Genomic DNA, 19360 nt, shown 5'->3' on the forward strand with positions numbered 1-19360 from the left:
TAATCTCCGGATCAGGCGCAAGGGAAGGCCCGCGTAGAGCGAGTTACAATAGTCCAATCTGGAGGTGACCGTTGCGTGGATCACAGTGGCTAGGTCTGCTTGGGAGAGGAAAGGAGCCAGCCGCCGGGCTTGGCGGAGGTGGAAAAAGGCAGCCCGGGTAGTATGGGCCACCTGGGTCTCCATTGAGAGAGACAAATCCAGGTGGACCCCCAGGCTGCGGACGGAGGGGGTCGGCGCCAATGTGGCCCCCTCCCACACCGGCGGCTGGAAGGTCCCCCCCTCTCCCTCACGGCCAAGCCAGAGGATCTCCGTCTTCGATGGGTTCAGTTGTAACCTGCTCTGTCGCAACCAACCAGCTACCGCCTCCAAACAGTGCTGTAGAGCCGCAGGGGCGGCGGCTGCTCCCCCCTCCATCAACAGAATGAGCTGAGTGTCATCTGCATACTGATGACAAATCAGCCCAAAACTCCGCACCAGCTGAGCAAGGGGTCGCATATAGATGTTAAACAACAGCGGGGATAGTAGCGCCCCCTGGGGTACACCGCATTGAAGCGGGCACTTCCGGGAGGCCTGATCCCCGCACCTCACTTGCTGATTCCGGCCCCGGAGAAACGAGACTATCCACTGAAGGACCGTGCCCCGTACTCCGGAGACAGCCAGGCGGTGGGTCAATGAAGTTAATGAATGTGACGTATTTCAAAATAACGTCCCAAATGTTCACCCGTGTTCTTGTTGTTAAAAGTGTAATGGCCCACTTACTACTTCTATTGCAGCAAGGTTTGCTAGACTGAATTTCCTTGATAGAAATTCTTATTGGTTTTAAGTTATTTTTTAAAAACATTTTATTTGTTCCTTTTTGTTCTTTCTTGATGACCATTCACAGATAAACACTTTGAAAAAGTGAAGATGTACTGTAATATTATTCTTGTAGATATAGTTCAGGGACAAGGACAAGGACTCCCCTTTGCACCTTTATTTTAGCGTCACTTTCAGTGTTTTTCTTTTAGTTTCACTTTACCTGCTCCACACCCTCCATCTATCTCTCTTGAATTTATTCCCTGTTCTCCTGTCAGTGTGGAAGAAAGATCTGTGTCAGGAAAGATTGCAGGAAATTTCAAAGCACTCAGTCATCCTGCTGTTTACATCATAGATACCAGTATTCAAGAATGAGTTTAAATTGTGGAGAATTGGCTTCTTATGGAGAGCAGCAGTGGCGTAGTGGTTAAAAGCAGGTGTACTCTAATCTGGAGGAACCAGGTTTGATTCCCCGCTCTGCCACTTGAGCTGTGGAGGCTTATCTGTGGAATTCAGATTAGTCTGTGCACTCCAACACACGCCAGCTGGTTGACCTTGGGCTAGCCACAGTTCTTCTGAGTTCTCTCAACCCCACCTACCTCACAGGGTTTTTGTTGTGAGGGGGGAAGGGAAAGGAGTTTGTAAGCCCCTTTGAGTCTCCTTACAGAAGAGAAAGGGGGTTATAAATCCAACAACATTCCTCCTCCTCCTCCTCCTCCTCCTCCTCCTCATATGGTTTCATTTAGATATTTGGGGGGAAAAATTTATGAGATGCATCTCATGTTAGCATATTGTTCTTCCTATCCATGAACTGTCAAACTTTTCTCAGCTGCTGCTTTGAATTGGTCTTCTTTCAGTTGTATAATTAATTTGATTTTTGGCATTTCCTGTGAGAAAACTTGCAGAAGAAGTTGGTACAGCAAATCTTTCCCTATCTTCTGCATTCCTTCATCAGCCTGCTGCTGGTCCTAAGTGATTGACAGACCTTCATGAACAAAAGGACTATGTGAGGGCTGCAACGAAAAATCAAATGAATTATCTCTGACTGCAGACCCATTGACACATGGTGGGCAAAGCAGCAATTTTGCTCAATTTCTCCTCCTCCATGCAATACCTCTGTACAATTTTCTTTATGAGAACCCCCCCCCCCCCCCAATCTTTAGAATTAAACAATCCACTGAGAGAAGAGAAAGGCTGGAAAAGATTCACTTCTCCAACTTCTTGCACAATCTTTCTGTAACATCCCACCCTAAGCAAATGGTTGGTTACATCTTCCATTTGGCATGTTATACAACTCAGGAATGTAATATCATTTAGCTTTGGTGGTTCTGATAAATTATCAAAACATAAGATATATCATAAATTGAGACAAACGAACAATATTTGTATTATGTGCTATAATGCAAGTATTTACAATTAAGGCTAGTGATGTAACTCTTGTCCAGATAAATAAAATTACTTGGAGTGTTTGGGAGATGAAGCAAGAAAAAAACTAAGTCTTTTGGTAAGTAGGGTCACTGGATAGACTTTAGCATGGTGTTTTGGCAGATCTGTCTAGCTAAATTTTATTCATGGGTTGGTCAAATATTGATCAGATATTTTAAAGTATTAATTTATTAGAACAAAAACACTTACACTAGCGATTAAAATGCGTCTTCCAGAAAATTCTAGTTGTGAACTTAGTTATTTCAAGAAGCTGTTCAAAGTTTAGTGCATGCCAGCCAGCTGTTAAACATTAATCTTTACAGTCTGTGCATGAAATGTAAACAGTGCATTCCAGCCATTTGTAAGTTGCAGTAAACAGGAGTTTTGTTTGAATTTTCATACTTTCTTCCTGTTCTGAGAAAAGTTCCCTCATTCATAGATACAAGAAACAATTTAAATAGTACCATTTTCTCAAGTTCTATATGTAGCTGCAGCTTCATTGTTTAAGCAAACAGAAAAGCTAGAGTTAAATAAAACAAAATACTCAGGATCAGTGTGATCTTTAGGAGGTGTGGGCTCTTAACATTAACTCTCTTCGAAGGCAGTCATATATTCTGTTTCCATAAACATCTCTGTGTACATCGCCTTAACTAAGCCAATTTACTTAATTTTAAAAAGTTCAGCTGGATTTTCTACCATTACAGGATGGCCTTGATTTAATTGTCATCTTTATATTTGATACTGTGATACAATAGTAGTTTTCTGGGGGAAAACTAGGTTGCAAACACCATAAATACAAAGATAGCTTTTTATTATCAACTTGTGAATAATTGTTTGAGCAGTTCCATGTTTTATGATACTCCTATTTATTTACTTGTAAAGATAATGCAAAACTACCTTTGCTCATTTCTTGCCTTGAAAACCCCATGAGGGGTTACTATGAGTCAGTTGTGATTTGATGACAATTATTATTATATTAAAGTTCTTAAAAGTCTCCAAGACAAAGCTTTTCCCATAAATTTTGCATACGTATTACTGATCTCTTGGCTACATTCTAACTTACATTGATAGAAACTTGATTAAAGTGGTTTAGCCCCTTTGCAGTTGGTGATATGTTTGTATACTGGGTCATGGAATAATTGGCACTTCATTTCTAAACATATTTGCATGTCTACAAATCAGACAGTGAACTATCTCCAAGAATGGTAATTACGTTGTCAATCTAATTGCCCAGTGTTAAAGATGTTAATCAGAATTAAGACTGTATTTATGTGCATTGTGACCAGTATAGCCAAGTCAGGATCGTAGAAACTAAGCAGTGTTGCTCCTGGTTAGTATTTGCATGGGAGGCCACCAGGGAAGTCCAGGGTTGTGACAGAGGCAGGCAATGGCAAACCACCTCTGAACAACTCTTGCCTTGAAACTCCCACCAGCTGTGATTTGAGAGCAAGGAAAAAAGCAGAAAGGTTGCTGCTCCCACCTATGAGCTCCTAGGGTCTGATGTGGACAGTACAATGTGTTAAACATGTCTGCAGAGAAACCATGTGGGTAGAAGATGCTAGCCATTCTCCTAGTACTGTGGGAATGGTATAAGGGGCCTTTTCACATGATAGTGGGATTTAAATTCAGTAAATCTGGGTGGAGATTCTGGTTCTGGACCTGTGAAAAGCTCTTGAAACCCAGTTTAATTTCCTGACTAAGTTAGGAGAATTTACCTCACAAATTAGGTAAGAATGATGTGGTTTCTACTGAATGATTGAATCTTTTCTTGTCCGGTCAGACCAGCATCGTTCTTTCTCAGTTATATTGTTCTGACTGGACATGTTAGTATTTGCCTATGTATCTGTTTTGAATAACTCAGCACTGAATACATTTGTGATTGGCATTATGTTTTCATTGGAATTCCTTCTTATTGGCTGTTTCCTTAGTGCTTGCATAAACCAGAGTTATAAGCCACTGTTTTAAATGTACAGATGATTTAAAATAATTTTTGTTATTGCGGTGTTTTACGCACATGGGAGATTCAGACTGTGCAGGAACAGAGCTTGCTTAAAATACCTCTTCTTAAGGGTTCCTATTTGGAAAGTAGATGTGATGGAATCTGCTTCTGCTAAAGGGATCTTCTACTTGGTTGGTTTTTTAATTATCATTTTATATTATCTAGAGGAAATAGATATTTACACACATTCCAAAATTAGTTAGACTGTTCATCTAATGTGCCAAAGAACTCGTTTTTAATGAGAACATAAAGTGAATTCTTCCATAACAATAAGTTTTATATTTAATGCTTTTTAATTTTATTTTTAATTTCTTTATTGGAAGAAACTATGTTATTTTCCATGAGCCTGTTTTGTGCTATTTAGGTGCTAGATGGGGGTGGAAGTAGAAATTGTACTGTGCTTAAGGTGAGAAAATACATTGAGCCAGCTCTGGACACAACTGCATGTAGATAGGAATTTTTTTAAAGTTAATTTAATTTAGCAACTTTAGCATGTTAGTGGAACTGAAAAAAGATAGCTTAAACTCAGTTTGCAATATAAATTTCTAAAGGTCAATAACAGTTCCATTAACAGACATCACTAACTTATTGGAACCGATAATTGACCACTGGTTTTCTGACACTGTTTACACTTGTGTTTGTACTTGTGTCTCCCCCACCACTGACTTTGTAACAAAGGAAGTGGGTACTCCATGGAAGATCTGTTTACACAGCTCTTCCCCTCTCAATGGGGCGGGAGGGGGCTTGGGCCTATGTAGATATGGTTTTGTGCATGAATATATTAAGTGAATATATTAATTTAAAGAGGATATAGCCAGGTAAATGTGTCAACCAGCCTACAAGCAAATGAGATCCATGAAAGGAAGTTTATGAAAATACAATCTAGAAAGGTTTGACATTTGACCAATATTTAAAATTTTGTGAGCCGTGCATGTTGTCAGTTGGGGATTGATACTTATTAAGGATATGCCTAACTACTAAGAAGATGCAGTATTCTGGAGCAGGAACAAAGTGATAGGAAAATGGCAAGAAAAAGTACTTCAGTTGGTAGAATATACTTTATCTGAGACTAATGTTAATCGGTTGGTGGCATACAAAGATCTTCAAGCTGGTCTTGTGTTTATAGTTATTTCTGTGGCTATCTATCTATTTATTTATTTATTTATTTATTATTTCAATTTATATACCGCTATGAGAACTAATACCATCATTATAAATCTGTTGATTAGAAAATCGAAGAATCAGATATTAGAAAGTAATTTTTTATTATTAGAAAGAAATGTATATTGCAAAATAATTACTTCAATATACCTATTAAGCATTCATCAGCTTGGGTCCTAAAGTGTCCTTGTGTAAGCAGGTAGCGTGGAGAAGGGTGTCTGATTTCTGCAGGCTCCTCTCTCCTAGATATCGTGGTCACTGACACAACATTGAATAGTGTTCCAAAGGGCTGCCTGTCACTCAAGGGCATCTTCTTGGGCTGTAGCAGGGGAGAAAAAGAGTTATTCTGAAGCTAGAATCAAAGTGATTTTTTGGATAACAATTAGTTATCCTCGCGCCCCACCCCCCAATACAATTTTTGGACAGTGTCAGAGCACGTCATCAAAGTGTCCCACCTCTGCGCATGTTCTCTTAATCATTCTCCTGACAGTTTTCTTGTCTACCGAGTGATTGTGCTGCAGGTTAGAAGAATATTTCATTGCTCAGAACATGTGCAGATAATTATGTGCCCATGTTTTCCCAGTAAGTTGATTTAGAATTGAGTTTAGTCTGTCCTGATATCTGCCTGAAAGTGCTTAGTATCAGGAATGTAATATTTTAGATTTTAAAGTGTCTTGTACTTTCATTGTCTATGGTGCCCACAGTAAATCCGGGCAGTAAATGGCTGCTTCTCCCTGGGAGGTAAATGTCCACTTTAGAAGCGGTGAGTAACCCATAGCTACCCTGTGAGTCCCTGGCAGATTTTAGTCCTATGTTTTCTCTCTGTTATTAAATGTTAGAAACCTAATGGAAATGAAAAAGGATGGATATTTTTTTAAAAGTTAACTGGATAACATTCTGTGACAGAAAGCTGACATATCTGTCTTAATGGCACAGTTCTATTTGATTTTATGCAATGATTGGAGAAATATATCTTCTGCCTCACCCCAGGTATTTGAACATTTAAAGAAATCATAGCTGTGTGTAATGTCTAATCTTATTTTTCTTTTAAAATTAATGATTCTGGAGTTTGACTGTGAACCTACATGAAAGAGTGAAGTTTGCAGTTTGTTAGCAAAAAAGAAGAGCATTTTTTTCTTCTTTAAAAGTCTTCTCATTACTACATGATACACTGACACAGTTGTGTTTTCTCAGATGCTTAAGACAGACTTCTGTGCTGTTTAGAAATCTCAAAACTGACTCTTCATTATGAGTCCTAGAGACCTTTTGGAATGGCTACTTGGATGGGGTATTTTTTTTAATAGTTCTACTCCTGGACTTTGTCATAACATGCCCTTCATGCATACTGACTTTTTCCACTGTGCTGTTCTTTTGTGTTTAACTTTTTAAAAAGACTAAAAGTATTAACTTGGTTTGTAGCTGTTTCTGTATTCTCCCCTGTAATTTCTCCACCATCCATGTTCTTTCATAGCCTTCAAGACGTTCAGCAAGGTCAGCAATCCACAGCCCAACTCCAGTCCTGCCCCCATTCCCAGGCAGCAGTGCTCAGTGCTAGCGCCTCCTTGTTGGTGAGAAATGGGAGTGTCCACTTAGAAGCACCATATGACTATGCATCTGCTGTAGACGGTAGCAGTTTGCACAATGAACTTGGTATGCAGGCGTTATATAACCTTGGTGAAATTGAAGCATTTATCCAGCAATTTTCTGGGTAATAATGCACTGTAACTTGTTTAGTCTGAGCTTTGTTTCATAATTTTGAGAGTTTTCTCTTATAACCAATTGCTTCTGGCCTTTTCTTTTGCAACACTTTGTATTAAATGATTATACTAAGACAATAATGTTCTCTTGGAGGCGAAAGGCATCTTGTTGGGTGCTTTCCACCCTGGCTCAGGGAGGCAGGAAATAGAATTATGTCACTTCCTGTCGCGGCTTGGAACCCGCCCCTTCCCAGTATTCTTTCCTGCCTTCGCCAGGGAGTGCATGAAATTCTGGCTCTCTGCACAGAATTCCTTTTGACTGCCTTTATCCAGCTCCATTCATTCGTCCCCCTCCCTTCTGTCTGATCCCTTTGTCTCTCGGTGGTCTTTGCTTTTTTTTCTTCAGGGGTAAGTGATTGAGGGCCCCGGGTGGGCTATTAGAGAGAGCACTCTACAAACTCCCTCCACCTTCCCCGGGCCAAAAGTAGCTTCTGCTAATATGGCCGATTTCAACGTTTTCCCCCTCCTAGGGGATACTTTCACAAATCAGCAGCTGAGGCCACCAGGTCTGCGCGTAAGCACTCTAACTCCTCCAGGTCCCTAGAGACGATTGACGCAATCCCCAGGAACAACGGAGCGGCTTCCAGCCGCTCGGAAAAAGGACGCGCTCCGATTAACGAGCCGGACAAGAAGAAGAGCTCCGGCTCCGCCCCCTCTTCCTCGGTGCCAACTAAACGGCCAGGGCTCAAATCGCGATTCGAAGCGCCCCTTGAGCCCGGGCCGTCAGTTGCCAGCTAGTTCCTTCCCGGCCGCGACATTGAGTCAGCCACAGTTTACTTCTCCTTAACGTGCAGGCTCGCCTCCTTGCAGACTCCAGCTGCTTTTAATGGAGAACCGCAACACGGATGCAATTTAGATTCCCCTCCAGGCACCAGTAGACTGGAGCGCACTAGGGAGGAGGAAGCACCCTGCAACTTGGAGGAGGGGGAAGTTATGGTGGATGCCGAGGCCCCCTTTAATTGGCAGTCCCTCACCCCTTCAGACTTTGCCAATTTCCTCAATAAGGCGATTGAGGACAAACTGCAGCAATTTCACAGGGCTGGGGAGCGTGCCTCTTCCACCCTGTCCATTCCAGGGGCCCATCAACCTCATGCGTATGGGTCTAGGGGCTACCCTAGCTCCCCATCGCCGGTGCCAGAAGACTCTTCAACCAGACCTACTTCAAGTAGAACCAGATCTGCCAGGGGGAACCCCCCCCTCCTCATGAATACCCTAGAGCTCACTCCAGATCTCCATTCCCCACATTGGACCCTCTCCATTTCCCTGGAGATGAGGGACACAGTGCAGAAGAGGATGAAACCTCCAGAGAACTTTTCTCTGATTCAGAGGAGCTCCCAGTTGTTCCAGACAACTCTCATAAGTGCTTCAAAGATGAGGAATTAGCCTTCCTCATAGCCAAAACTATCTCTGCACTGGATCTTCATGATGCAGCAGATGCCCAGGTCCCAGGAACAGCAGCTTCGCTCCCACCTGTTAAGGGTTGCCCTAAAGGAAGCACACACTTCTTCCCTCAGGATGAAAACCCACAACTGGTTTTTCCCATCCCTGAATATTTCATCAAAAAGATCATGAAGGAGTGGGAAGCACCAGCGGCCAATAAACATGCCTTAGCCTCAGTCAAGAAACGTTACTTGGTTCCGGAGTACGTGGACTCCATTCTCCAAGTCCCGGCAGCAGACGCTCCCATTGTAGCCACCCAATCATTAGGCCTACTGGTTAAAGAGGGTGAAGGGAACATTAGAGATCCCCTGGACAAACGTTCGGACGCTATGCTGAAAAGATCCCATGAATCCATCTCTGCCTCCATCAAGGCTCTGGCCCCAGCATCGACCGTCGCACGAGCTCTCCTAGTTTGGGCTAACCGTGCCCTAGAACTCCTGCCACCTGAATTGATCGCTGTCAGAGAGGGACTAGACCGCATTAAAACAGGTGCGGCCTTCATCGCCGATGCTACCTTAGATGCTGTGATCCTCTCAGCCCGCACCATGTCCTCCTCCTTGGTGGCACGCCGCAACGCATGGGTCAGATCTTGGCAGGTCGACACACACTCCAAGACCTTGCTTACCAGCTACTCATTCCAAGGTAAATCCTTGTTTGGTGAGGACCTACAACATATCCTTGTCGACACCAAGGACAAGAAAAAGGTCCTTCCAAAATTTCTTCGCTCGGACAGCAACAAACCCTGGACCAGATCTTCTACCTTCCGTTCCCATAGGACACTCCCCAGGACTCCCAGAGATGGCAGGTCGACCTCCTGGACCCCCAGATACGTTAAGAATAATTCCTGGACGAACAGAGGATCTAGCTCCTTTCGTGGCAGAGGCAACTTCAGATCAAAGTTTGACAAAACCAATAGGACTGACGGTGCCTCCAAGTCCTGACTCCTCCCCAGTGGGAGGTCGTCTCCTTCTTTTCCAGCAGGCATGGAATCAAGATCACTCGGACGCCTGGATGAAGGAGACCATTTCACAAGGCTACGCAATAGAATTCATTTCGTTTCCTCCCACCAAGTTTCTCCCTTCCCCCCTCAGCAAGCAAAAAGACAAAGCCGCACGAACACTACGAGCGGTGGAACATCTCCTATCTATCAGAGCGATAGAGATGGTTCCCAAAGAAGAGGCATTTTCCGGACATTATTCTCACTTCTTCACCGTCCCCAAAAAGAACGGGGACTGGAGAGCAATCCTCAACCTCAGGACCCTGAACAAATTTCTCAAGCTGCGCAGGTTCAAGATGGAATCCCTCCGGACCATCTCAGAGGCACTCAGACCAGGAGACTTTATGACTTCCCTGGACCTGGCAGAAGCCTATCTGCACATTCCCATCAGGCCTTCGCACAGGAAGTTCCTAAGATTCTCCATAGAAGACAAACACTATCAATTCAGGGCTCTTCCCTTCGGGCTTGCCTCAGCTCCCCGCATTTTCTCCAAGGTCCTTCTGGCTCCGGTCACACTCCTTCGACAACGGGGTATTCATATACACCCGTACCTGGACGACCTGCTAATTTGGTCCAAGACCAAGGAGCAAGCCATCCAGGACCTCGAGATTGTGATGCAAACCCTTCAGTCCCACGGGTTCCTAATCAACAGGGAGAAAAGCATTCTTACTCCAACTCAACGAATCTTGCATCTGGGAGCCCTAATAGACTCCAGGAACAATGCTCTCTTTCTCCCAGAAGAGAAGATGTCCAAAATCCGGAAGCTGACCACCTCAATAATGCTTCCCAGAACAGCTTCCTTACTATTCCTAGTCAAGCTCCTCGGCACGCTGATTGCAGCCATGGATCTGGTCCAGTGGGGTCGATTCCACCCACGCCCCCTACAACATATTCTTCGACCTTTTCAACAGGACATCATCCTAAAACGGGACCATCCCATCATTGTACCTCAATCCACCAAACAACAACTCTGATGGTGGCTTCACAAACAGAACCTGACCCAGGGCAAGCCTTACCTGTACCCCAACCAGCTACAGATCTTCACGGACGCCAGCCTCCAGGGTTGGGGGGCAAGCCTCAACCAACATTATGCTCAAGGCAAGTGGGAGCAGCACCTATCCAAACTGCCAATCAATGTGCTGGAGGTGAAGGCTATCCTTCTAGCTCTTCAAGCCTTTCAACACCTCATAGCGGGACATCGCATCCTGATTCGGACGGACAACACCACAGCCAAGTCTTATATCAACAACCAGGGAGGCTCACGATCCTCCCGCCTGGCCAAGGAAGCTTCCCTAGTATTGGCCTGGGCAGAATTCAACGTTCAGAGCATCAAGGCAGAACACATCAAAGGATCTCTGAACCTAAACGCAGACTGGCTGAGCCGACAAACCGTTGCCCCAGCGGAGTGGACCCTGAACAGGAGGGTCTTTCAGGACATCGAACGTCGATTCGGCAGACCAGAAGTGGATCTGTTTGCCATGGCACAGAACGCTCAAGTTCCAAAATTCATGTCCCGATTCTACCATCACAAGGCCCTAGCAATAGATGCCTTATCCAGCCCGTGGCCCAAGGAGCTGTTGTATGCCTTCCCGCCCATCCCAGTGATTCCCAAAATTCTCCGGAAAATCACGGCAGAGAGGGCGCGGGTGATCCTAGTGGCACCGCTCTGGCCACGAAGGCCCTGGTTCTTGGCAATTCAGGAACTGGCCATAGGTCCCAGGTACCAGATTCCAGTCTCTTCGGATCTCCTCCATCAAGGCCCAATCCTGCATCCCAACCCAGACTGGCTCTCAAGCTGACCGTCTGGTTGTTGAGTGGAGAAAACTAACTAACAAAGGCTACTCCAAGGAAGTGACCTCCACCCTGATGGCATCTAGACGTCCGTCCACCGTCAGAATCTACAATTACACCTGGAAGAAATTCGTCAGTTGGGCCAGAAACAAACTCATTGACCCAGAAGATCTACCCTTATCTTCAGTCTTAGACTTCCTTCAGGAAGGTTTTGAGTCGGGACTCCGTAGCAGCACCCTTAAGAGACAGGTCGCTGCCCTATCCACGATATGGCACCCCTTCCACAGCCTCCCGGCAACTCGACACCCGGATGTCATCCGGTTCTTAAAAGGGGTCCAACAATCACAACCTCCCACCTGTCATCGCTTCCCATCCTGGAAACTACACACAGTTCTTTCGGCACTGACTAAGTCACCCTTTGAGCCCATCCAAACCATCAATCTGAGATGGCTCAGAATGAAAACCTTATTTCTGATAGCCATCACCTCAGCTAGAAGGGTCTCGGAACTCAGCTCCCTCTCCATTGACCCCAACCTGTGTCTCTTCCACGATGACAGAGTGGTTCTTAGAATGGACCCTACCTTCAAACCTAAAGCGGCTTCCGCTTTTCATCTGCAATAGGACATTGTAGTGCCTTCCTTTTGTCCACGTCCGTCTCACCCCAGAGAATGCTCTTGGCACACACTAGACGTTAGGAGGGCAATTAAAGCGTTCATAATCCGAACAGAGTCCATTAGGAAATCACAGACCCTGTTTATCAACACTTCCAATCCCAAGATTGGTCTTCCCATGTCCAAAGCCTCCATTAGTTCCAACCTTAGATTATGTATCGTGGAGGCTTACAGGGCTTCAGACATTCCTGTGCCAGAGGGAATCACTGCACATTCCACCAGATCAGCTTCTACCAATGCTGCTTTTAGACATAATGCTTCTGTAGAACAGATCTGTAAAGCAGCGATCTGGTCCAACCCCTCGACTTTTGTTAAACACTATAGACTACAGTCTTGGGGGGCAGCCGACACTGTGTTCGGCCAAAGGGTTCTGGAACACATCATAGAAGCGTAACGACAGCCCTCCCTACTGGGGACACTGCTTTGGGAGGTCCCAACAAGATGCCTTTCGCCTCCAAGAGAACGGTCCATTGGTTCACTTACCGTGAAGAGGCCTTCTCTTGGACGGCGAAAAGGCATCTTGACCCTCCCTTATGTCGTTTTTCGCTGTGTCTTTAGTTCCAGTCCTCATTCAGCCAGACTCCAGTGAGTCATGTATATAGTTTGGGAACATTCCTTTTATGGGTTACGGGCTAATTGTTTATGCCTATCATTGTTCAGGATAGAGAGATTCTGTTATACATGTTCTTGTCTCTCTCTCCTCGTGGTTTATTTCTAAGTTTTTTCTACTCCACCTGCTCAGTCAGTCGAATACTGGCAAGGGGCGGGTTCCAAGCCGCGACAGGAAGTGACATGATTCTATTTCCTGCCTCCCTGAGCCGGGGTGGAAAGCACCCAACAAGATGCCTTTTCGCCGTCCAAGAGAAGGCCTCTTCACGGTAAGTGAACCAATGGACCGTTCTGAAAATACTTAGTTGTTTAATTCTATGTCGGGTATATTTTGGACACATTAAGGTCCTTTAAAAGAGTCTACATCAAATGACATTTAGATGGTTGTTTTTAATGGAGATGTAGGTATATAAAGGTATAGGTGCTGATACACGTATATTTGCATATTGTAGATATAATGTCAAATCTTGCTTGGTTATAAGCTTGGGGGACTCTTGTTCTTCCTTCCTGACATTACTGCTCAATAAAAGACTTGTGCTGTTGTGGCGAACCATTCGTTGTTGTTACATAATTTCCAACGATGATTTGACCACAGAGCAGAAACCATAATGTGTGGTTTAGACATAATGTAATGTAAAGTATGTATTTAATATATGATTTGCTGCAAGAGCAAACTATTGGTGGTGAGTACATGGGGAAGGAATATGCAAGCCTGAAAATTCCTCCGTCCCTCGTTTTAATTATCTCTGGAGCATGCCGTTTGGTTTTGGTTTTCAAAACTGTTATTTAGAACGAGGCAATAATATTTGAAAACATTGCTGTGTTTGCGCTGTGATGTTAAATGGTTTTATAAATTGCTGTGTTGCAAGTCTTGTCACAGCATGAAAGTGTAAAAACCTTTTCTATATTGGTACATATTCAATTTTCTGTAGCAGAAGATAACATTTGGATTTTGAAGGGTAGGTTAAATTGGGCAAACTACAGTGAAGCTGGTATTCTGTTCCCCCCAAATCTTATATGAATGCAGCAGAAACATGCTGTAATGTAGTCTTAATAATTTTTAAGTAAACTTGTTTTCAGTTGAATGCATAATTGCAATTTGTCATAGGAATGACTTGAACTGTTCTAAGCACAGAATGTGCTATCTTATGACTGCTGAGCTGTCAGATTTCTTATATAAAATCCAATTAATAATTTAGGCTGCAAGAAAATAGCTACTATTTGGCAGTTCTTTCTTTAATGCAGACAGTAACTCTCACAAGTACATTATCAATAAAAGCATGGGTATCATTTGAAGAAAGTAAAATGAAGTATGAAGTATTATTGTGGGAATACTGGTCTTGCTAGAGATTTCTTAGGTCTAGTTAATCAACAAAGTAATCGGGGTGTTCCTCCATTTCCTTCTTGCATGAATAAGTATCCACCTGAAATTAATACCTTTAAAAAAACTTTTAACACATATATTAGACTTTATGAAAGCGTAGGTTACAGGTTACAGTGAATTCCAGGCGGGTCTCTTAGACTACCAACACTCTTCCTATTCTTTTCTTTTGACTATATAAAAACACTGGAATTTAGTGTTGCCTTCATTGGGTTCGCAATAATCACAAAACAAGGCTTATTACAGCACAGCTGCCTTGAGGATTCAGTGTCTGAAGACCTCCACAAATGTCACCCTGAGCTCCTTGGAAGAATTAATTGGAGTAGTGGATAGCTTAACATCTACTAATCTTCAAAAGCTGCATTGCGTTCAAGTTTTCCTAGGAGTAAGTCCCACTGTATTCAGTAAAATATACTTCTGAATAAGCATAATTAGGACTGCAATTCTCTTATTGAAGCAACAGTATTTGTTGGATTTTTTTGTATTTGTTTTTTGTAGTTGTTTAAACATTCTATAACTGACACATTTGTATTTTTTCCTTCAACAAATGTCGTAAGTTCAATCCTCTTTGGGTTATTTTTGTCCCATTTGTGTGCCATGCGACCTGAATATGTATGGTGTGTACTTATGTGCTTTAAGGGTCAGGTCTTCTCTTATTTGGCTGCTGTAAAAAAGTCATGAGACTAAAGACATAAGAGTGCTTAAATATTGTAACATTCTGTAGGTGCTTTCAGCTGCTGCTCAGACTAGTCTTGGAGTGTACCAGGACAGGATCAATGCTGGTGGCACTGAGGTGGTCACTGGGCAAGTTTCCTGCACTAGTTATCTTTCCCATTTTGTCTTTTACCTGCCCCTTTTTCTAAACCAGTGCTGCAGTGATACAGCAGTCATAGGGGAAGCTGAAGCGTTTGGGACTGTTTAGTTTGGAGAGGAGACATCTGAGGGGGGATATGATTGAAGTCTATAAAATTATGCATGGGTAGAAAATGTTGACAGAGAGACATTTTTCTCTCTTTCTCACAATACTAGAACCAGGGGGCATACATTGAAAATGCTGGGGGGAAGAATTAGGACTAATAAAAGAAACCACTTCTTCACACAACGTGTGATTGGTGTTTGGAATATGCTGCCACAGGAGGTGGTGATGGCCACTAACCTGGATGGCTTTAAAAGGGGCTTGGACAGATTTATGGGGGAGAAGTCGATCTATGGCTATCAATCTTGATCCTCCTTGATCTGAGATTGCAAAAACCTTAGCAGACCAGGTGCTTGGGAGCAGCAGCAGCAGCAGAAGGCCATTGCTTTCACCTCCTGCATGTGAGCTTCCAAAGGCACCTGGTGGGCCACTGCGAGTAGCAGAGTGCTGGACTAGATGGACTCTGGTCTGATCTAGCAAGGCTCTTTCTTATGTTCTTATGAAGGAGCTTGGGGAAATTGAGTGCTTTAAAGTTCCTGTGGTATGCTTAGTTTTATTGCCCAGCCTGGTTTTAAAAACAACTGGAAAAGTACTAGGAAGGCTTATAGTGCAATTGTGGCAACACCTGCTGTTCTGTGGATATATTGTAGAATAAGTTTCTATTGGTCATTTGTGGGTGGCGGGCGGGGGGGGGGGGTCCAAACTAATCAATCTAACTATAAACACTGGGATGTAGCTTCCATCACTAGTGCCCGCTCCCATGTTTTCTTCACTAGCCCTAAGATGCATCACAAAAATCATAGTGTGTGTTAGGGATGTTCTGAGATAGCATCATGACTGAATCTGCTACTTTCCCTATCAGTGTATTTATTTATTTATTTATTTTATTTATTTTTTAAACTTTTATACCGCCCCATCCCCTGGGGGCTCTGGGCGGTGTATGAAACCAGTTTGTATGGAAGCGTAGACTTTGTGGCTAAAGCAGTCCTGTTTCTGGCTGGCAAATGTCATAGTTGCAGGCAGCTTCAGATCCCTACCACGATCACTACCACAGTTATGACTCAGGAATCATGACTGCTTTGCTGCTGAACACTGATTGAAAAGTATTAAAACACAAGGTATCATGGTTCAGGGGATCTTACTGATCCCTCTCAAATGGTTGAATATTTCAACTACAATACTTGAACCAGGGGCATACATTGAAAATGCTGGGGGGAAGAATTAGGACTAATAAAAGGAAACATTTTTTCACACAACGTGTGATTGGCGCTTGGAATATGCTGCCACAGGAGGTGGTGATGGCCACTAACCTGGATAGCTTTAAAAAGGGCTTGGACAGATTTGTGGAGGAGAAGTCGATCTATGGCTACCAATCTTGACCCTCCTTGATTTGAGATTGCAAATGCCTTAGCAGACCAGGTGCTCTGGAGCAGCAGCATCAGAAGGCCAATTGCTGTCACCTCCTGCATGTGAGCTCCCAAAGGCACCTGGTGGGCCACTGCGAGTAGCAGAGTGCTGGACTAGATGGACTCTGGTCTGATCCAGCAGGCTTGTTCTTATGTTCTTAACCAGCACAGGAATTAGGCCCAGGGAGAAGTATAGCCAGTTGTGGGACACCCACCTGATTCTTTTCTCTTACCCATCTTCCATCCTGCTTTCTGATTAAAATGACCTAGAGGAAAACAAAAACTAATGTCCACTTCTCCCCATGCCCCTTTCCAGACTGCCTTTTGACTGAGTGAAATGCTTGAATGTTGTGAACGTGACAGAGCAGGTTGTACTCCATTCAGTGTCTTTTCCAGTGTTATAGTTAGATAGCAGTAGTCCATTTGGAGGGCAAAGTGGCCTTTTGATATGTGAGGAGAGGTAGAATGGGTGGTTGACTCTCCTCACGCAGCCACAGACTGATTTCAACTGCTAAGAGCCACAGAGAAGTTCATTTCCTGATGACCATTCATACAGGGCATGGGTTGTGTGAGCTTGGAATACCAGTTTTCACTTGTTCATCAGCAAGTTGTGCCCCACGTCACTTGATGGCTTCTTCAGAGGCAGAGTTCCTATTTGCAATTCGTCCTGCATTGAGGAAGTTTCTGTGAATGCTAATGGGTTAAAATTACATTCAAAAATATGAATAATGTTGGTTCCCATACTTTTCTTTTCAAACCCCCTGTTCTTAGACCAAGGCCTTAAACAGTAAAATCATAAAATTTAAACAATTTTCTTATCTAAATTTGACTTTTCTCTGCAGCATCTTAAAAATGAGCAACAAAATAAGTATGTTGAAGGTCAGAATCTTCTAGGAGAAATTGAACCCCTTGTTCTAAAGTTGCTCGAAGGAATATGGATCATTCATTAAAACATGACATAATCCATTTTAGTGTAAGTTGGGATACATAATGACATTGCAAAAGGTTGTGTACCAAGCAGTTCACTGACTGAAGAGGGCAGGAATATAGCCAGTCTCAAAAAGGGATCCTTAGCAGTCAACCCAGCAAAACCATTGAAAAAATTCAATTAAATCTTGAGTGCATAAAGATTCTATTTAACTTTAAACTAACCAGAGAATCCAAATAGAAAGGAAACTTTCCCTTAGATAGAAGGCCCAGGACAAGAAGAGAACATGTCCTCTGAGCATCAGAATGAGTGTAATTCCTATCAGTAGCATAGATCAGTTGGGCCATGTGTTTTTATACATTGATCTACAGAAAAAGAGAAAAGGTCCGCCACTGTCAGATTTACAGGTGATAACTTCTGTTCACAAAGCTGGAGCAAGGGAGCCTTATAAGAGTTCCTGAGGGTTAAGCTTTCCAAGCTACTTTCTGGGGCTTCAACGAATAGTTGGAATTAGAATGTAAAGGCGGGTACTCAGGTACAAGCTTCTGATTGAGCTAAGACCAAACTCATAACAGAGGACCAATGATGAAATACACCTGGAGAGCGCTCCAATTATTCAAAGAAACAAGAACTGCATTCTATTTATATAGAACTGTCTACAGCAAAATCCATATAGGGATTTCATCCAAGAAATAACTTCTGTTTTGGGAAACCTGGTTATATGTTTGATTATCAGGTTATGTATATGAAATCAATCTGGATCACATTCCCTCAGTAGCTTGGTATTTCTGACAGTTGAAATGGTCACAGTTTTGATGGATTAATAAAAATTTAAAAAATGATGGTTCAACAATTCAGTTAGTTGAAATACCATAATGTAAACTCATAGTTTCCTGTTTTTAAATATTTCACAGCTTAATGCATGGCTTAATGGGTCTATCCACTGGATGTCTGTAATAAAATGTGATACCCAAACTATGTTCATGAGTTGTTTGAGGAGCAAAGTAAGACTATATCACAAATTGCATGGAGAAATATTGAGAACATTGTGCATACTGCTTTCGGTGACCATGTGCTGTGCTTTTAATATGTGTCCCAGTGACAAAGTAAGCATATATTTGATATTCATGACAGTGTTTCATGGTGTTTGCTTATTAGCCAAAAGCCTATTCTAGTGGGTCCAGTCATCTTCATTGCCATTGTTTTCTTGTCTTTCATAAGCTAGCTGTTGTTCCTTTCCTATGAGAGGAAGCATGCCAAAAAAAATGTCCAGTGTCTATTATCAATATGTGTGTGTACTTCACTAAAGGAGCCTAAATTTTGTGCTGGGTGGGGACCCCAAGGTCTTCAGTTGAAATTACCAATGCAAATTTGCACAAAAAAATTTGCTCTAAGTATACATTTGGGTTATGGCTGTGTATAGCAAGGTATGGTGACAGGCACCAAGAAATCAGCAGGGCAGAGGGCAGTAATAAGCACCTCAGGTTCTGTCTAGAAGGTTTAGCTACTTCTGCCTAAGATACCTTTAAAGGATCTCTTTATAATTCTGGAGTTTAGAAACCAAGCTTTTGTGTATGTTGTAAAGTGGGATTGTGCTGTGACATAAGGAGAGGGCCCAAACTGAATTATCATAACTGAATGTATGTAAATAAGCTGGTTTATAAAGTCTTTTGACACTTGCCACCAGCAGTTAACAGGACTCATCTTCAGAGGCGTACAGGGTCCAAACAGCGCCCGGAGACAAAGCCTCCTCCTGGTGTGGACTCCCAGGAGCCCCCCAAAGCCCTCAAGCAAGACGTCTTCTCTGCTGCAGGGAAGGCGGAACACTCCTTGGCTCCTGGCCCTCCCACTGCAGAGCTGCAGGAGTTGGGCCAGGCCTCCCAGCCCTCAGCCTTCTGGGTCTGCCTGGAGATCAGGGACATGACCTCCTTGTTTTAGCAGGCCCAGAACTATCTTTTCAAGTTATGGTGAGTATTTCAGCAATAACTTGAAAAGATAGTCCAAGGCAGGACTGGGCTTCTAAATGCAGGGGGATGGGGCCACATTCCTGATCTCCAAGGTCAGTGCCTTGGACTATGTTTTCA

At 43.3% G+C, this 19360-nt stretch overlaps 1 protein-coding gene across 3 annotated transcripts in view; it reads left to right on the forward strand.

Moving 5' to 3' along the window:
- Positions 1-19360, forward strand: part of PCNX1 (pecanex 1) — a 113926-nt gene that overhangs the window by 38305 nt on the left and 56261 nt on the right. The window contains exon 8 of one of the 3 annotated variants that reach the window (XM_048484054.1): positions 6852-7030. The exons of the other annotated variants lie outside the window; for them this stretch is intronic. Coding sequence (XP_048340011.1) covers positions 6852-7030 — 179 coding nt within the window. The remainder of the gene's footprint in view (positions 1-6851; positions 7031-19360) is intronic. 3 annotated transcript variants of the gene reach the window in all.

The sequence above is a fragment of the Sphaerodactylus townsendi genome, linkage group LG02 (genome assembly GCF_021028975.2).
Source record: "Sphaerodactylus townsendi isolate TG3544 linkage group LG02, MPM_Stown_v2.3, whole genome shotgun sequence".
In the NCBI taxonomy this organism is placed as follows: Eukaryota; Metazoa; Chordata; class Lepidosauria; order Squamata; family Sphaerodactylidae; genus Sphaerodactylus; species Sphaerodactylus townsendi.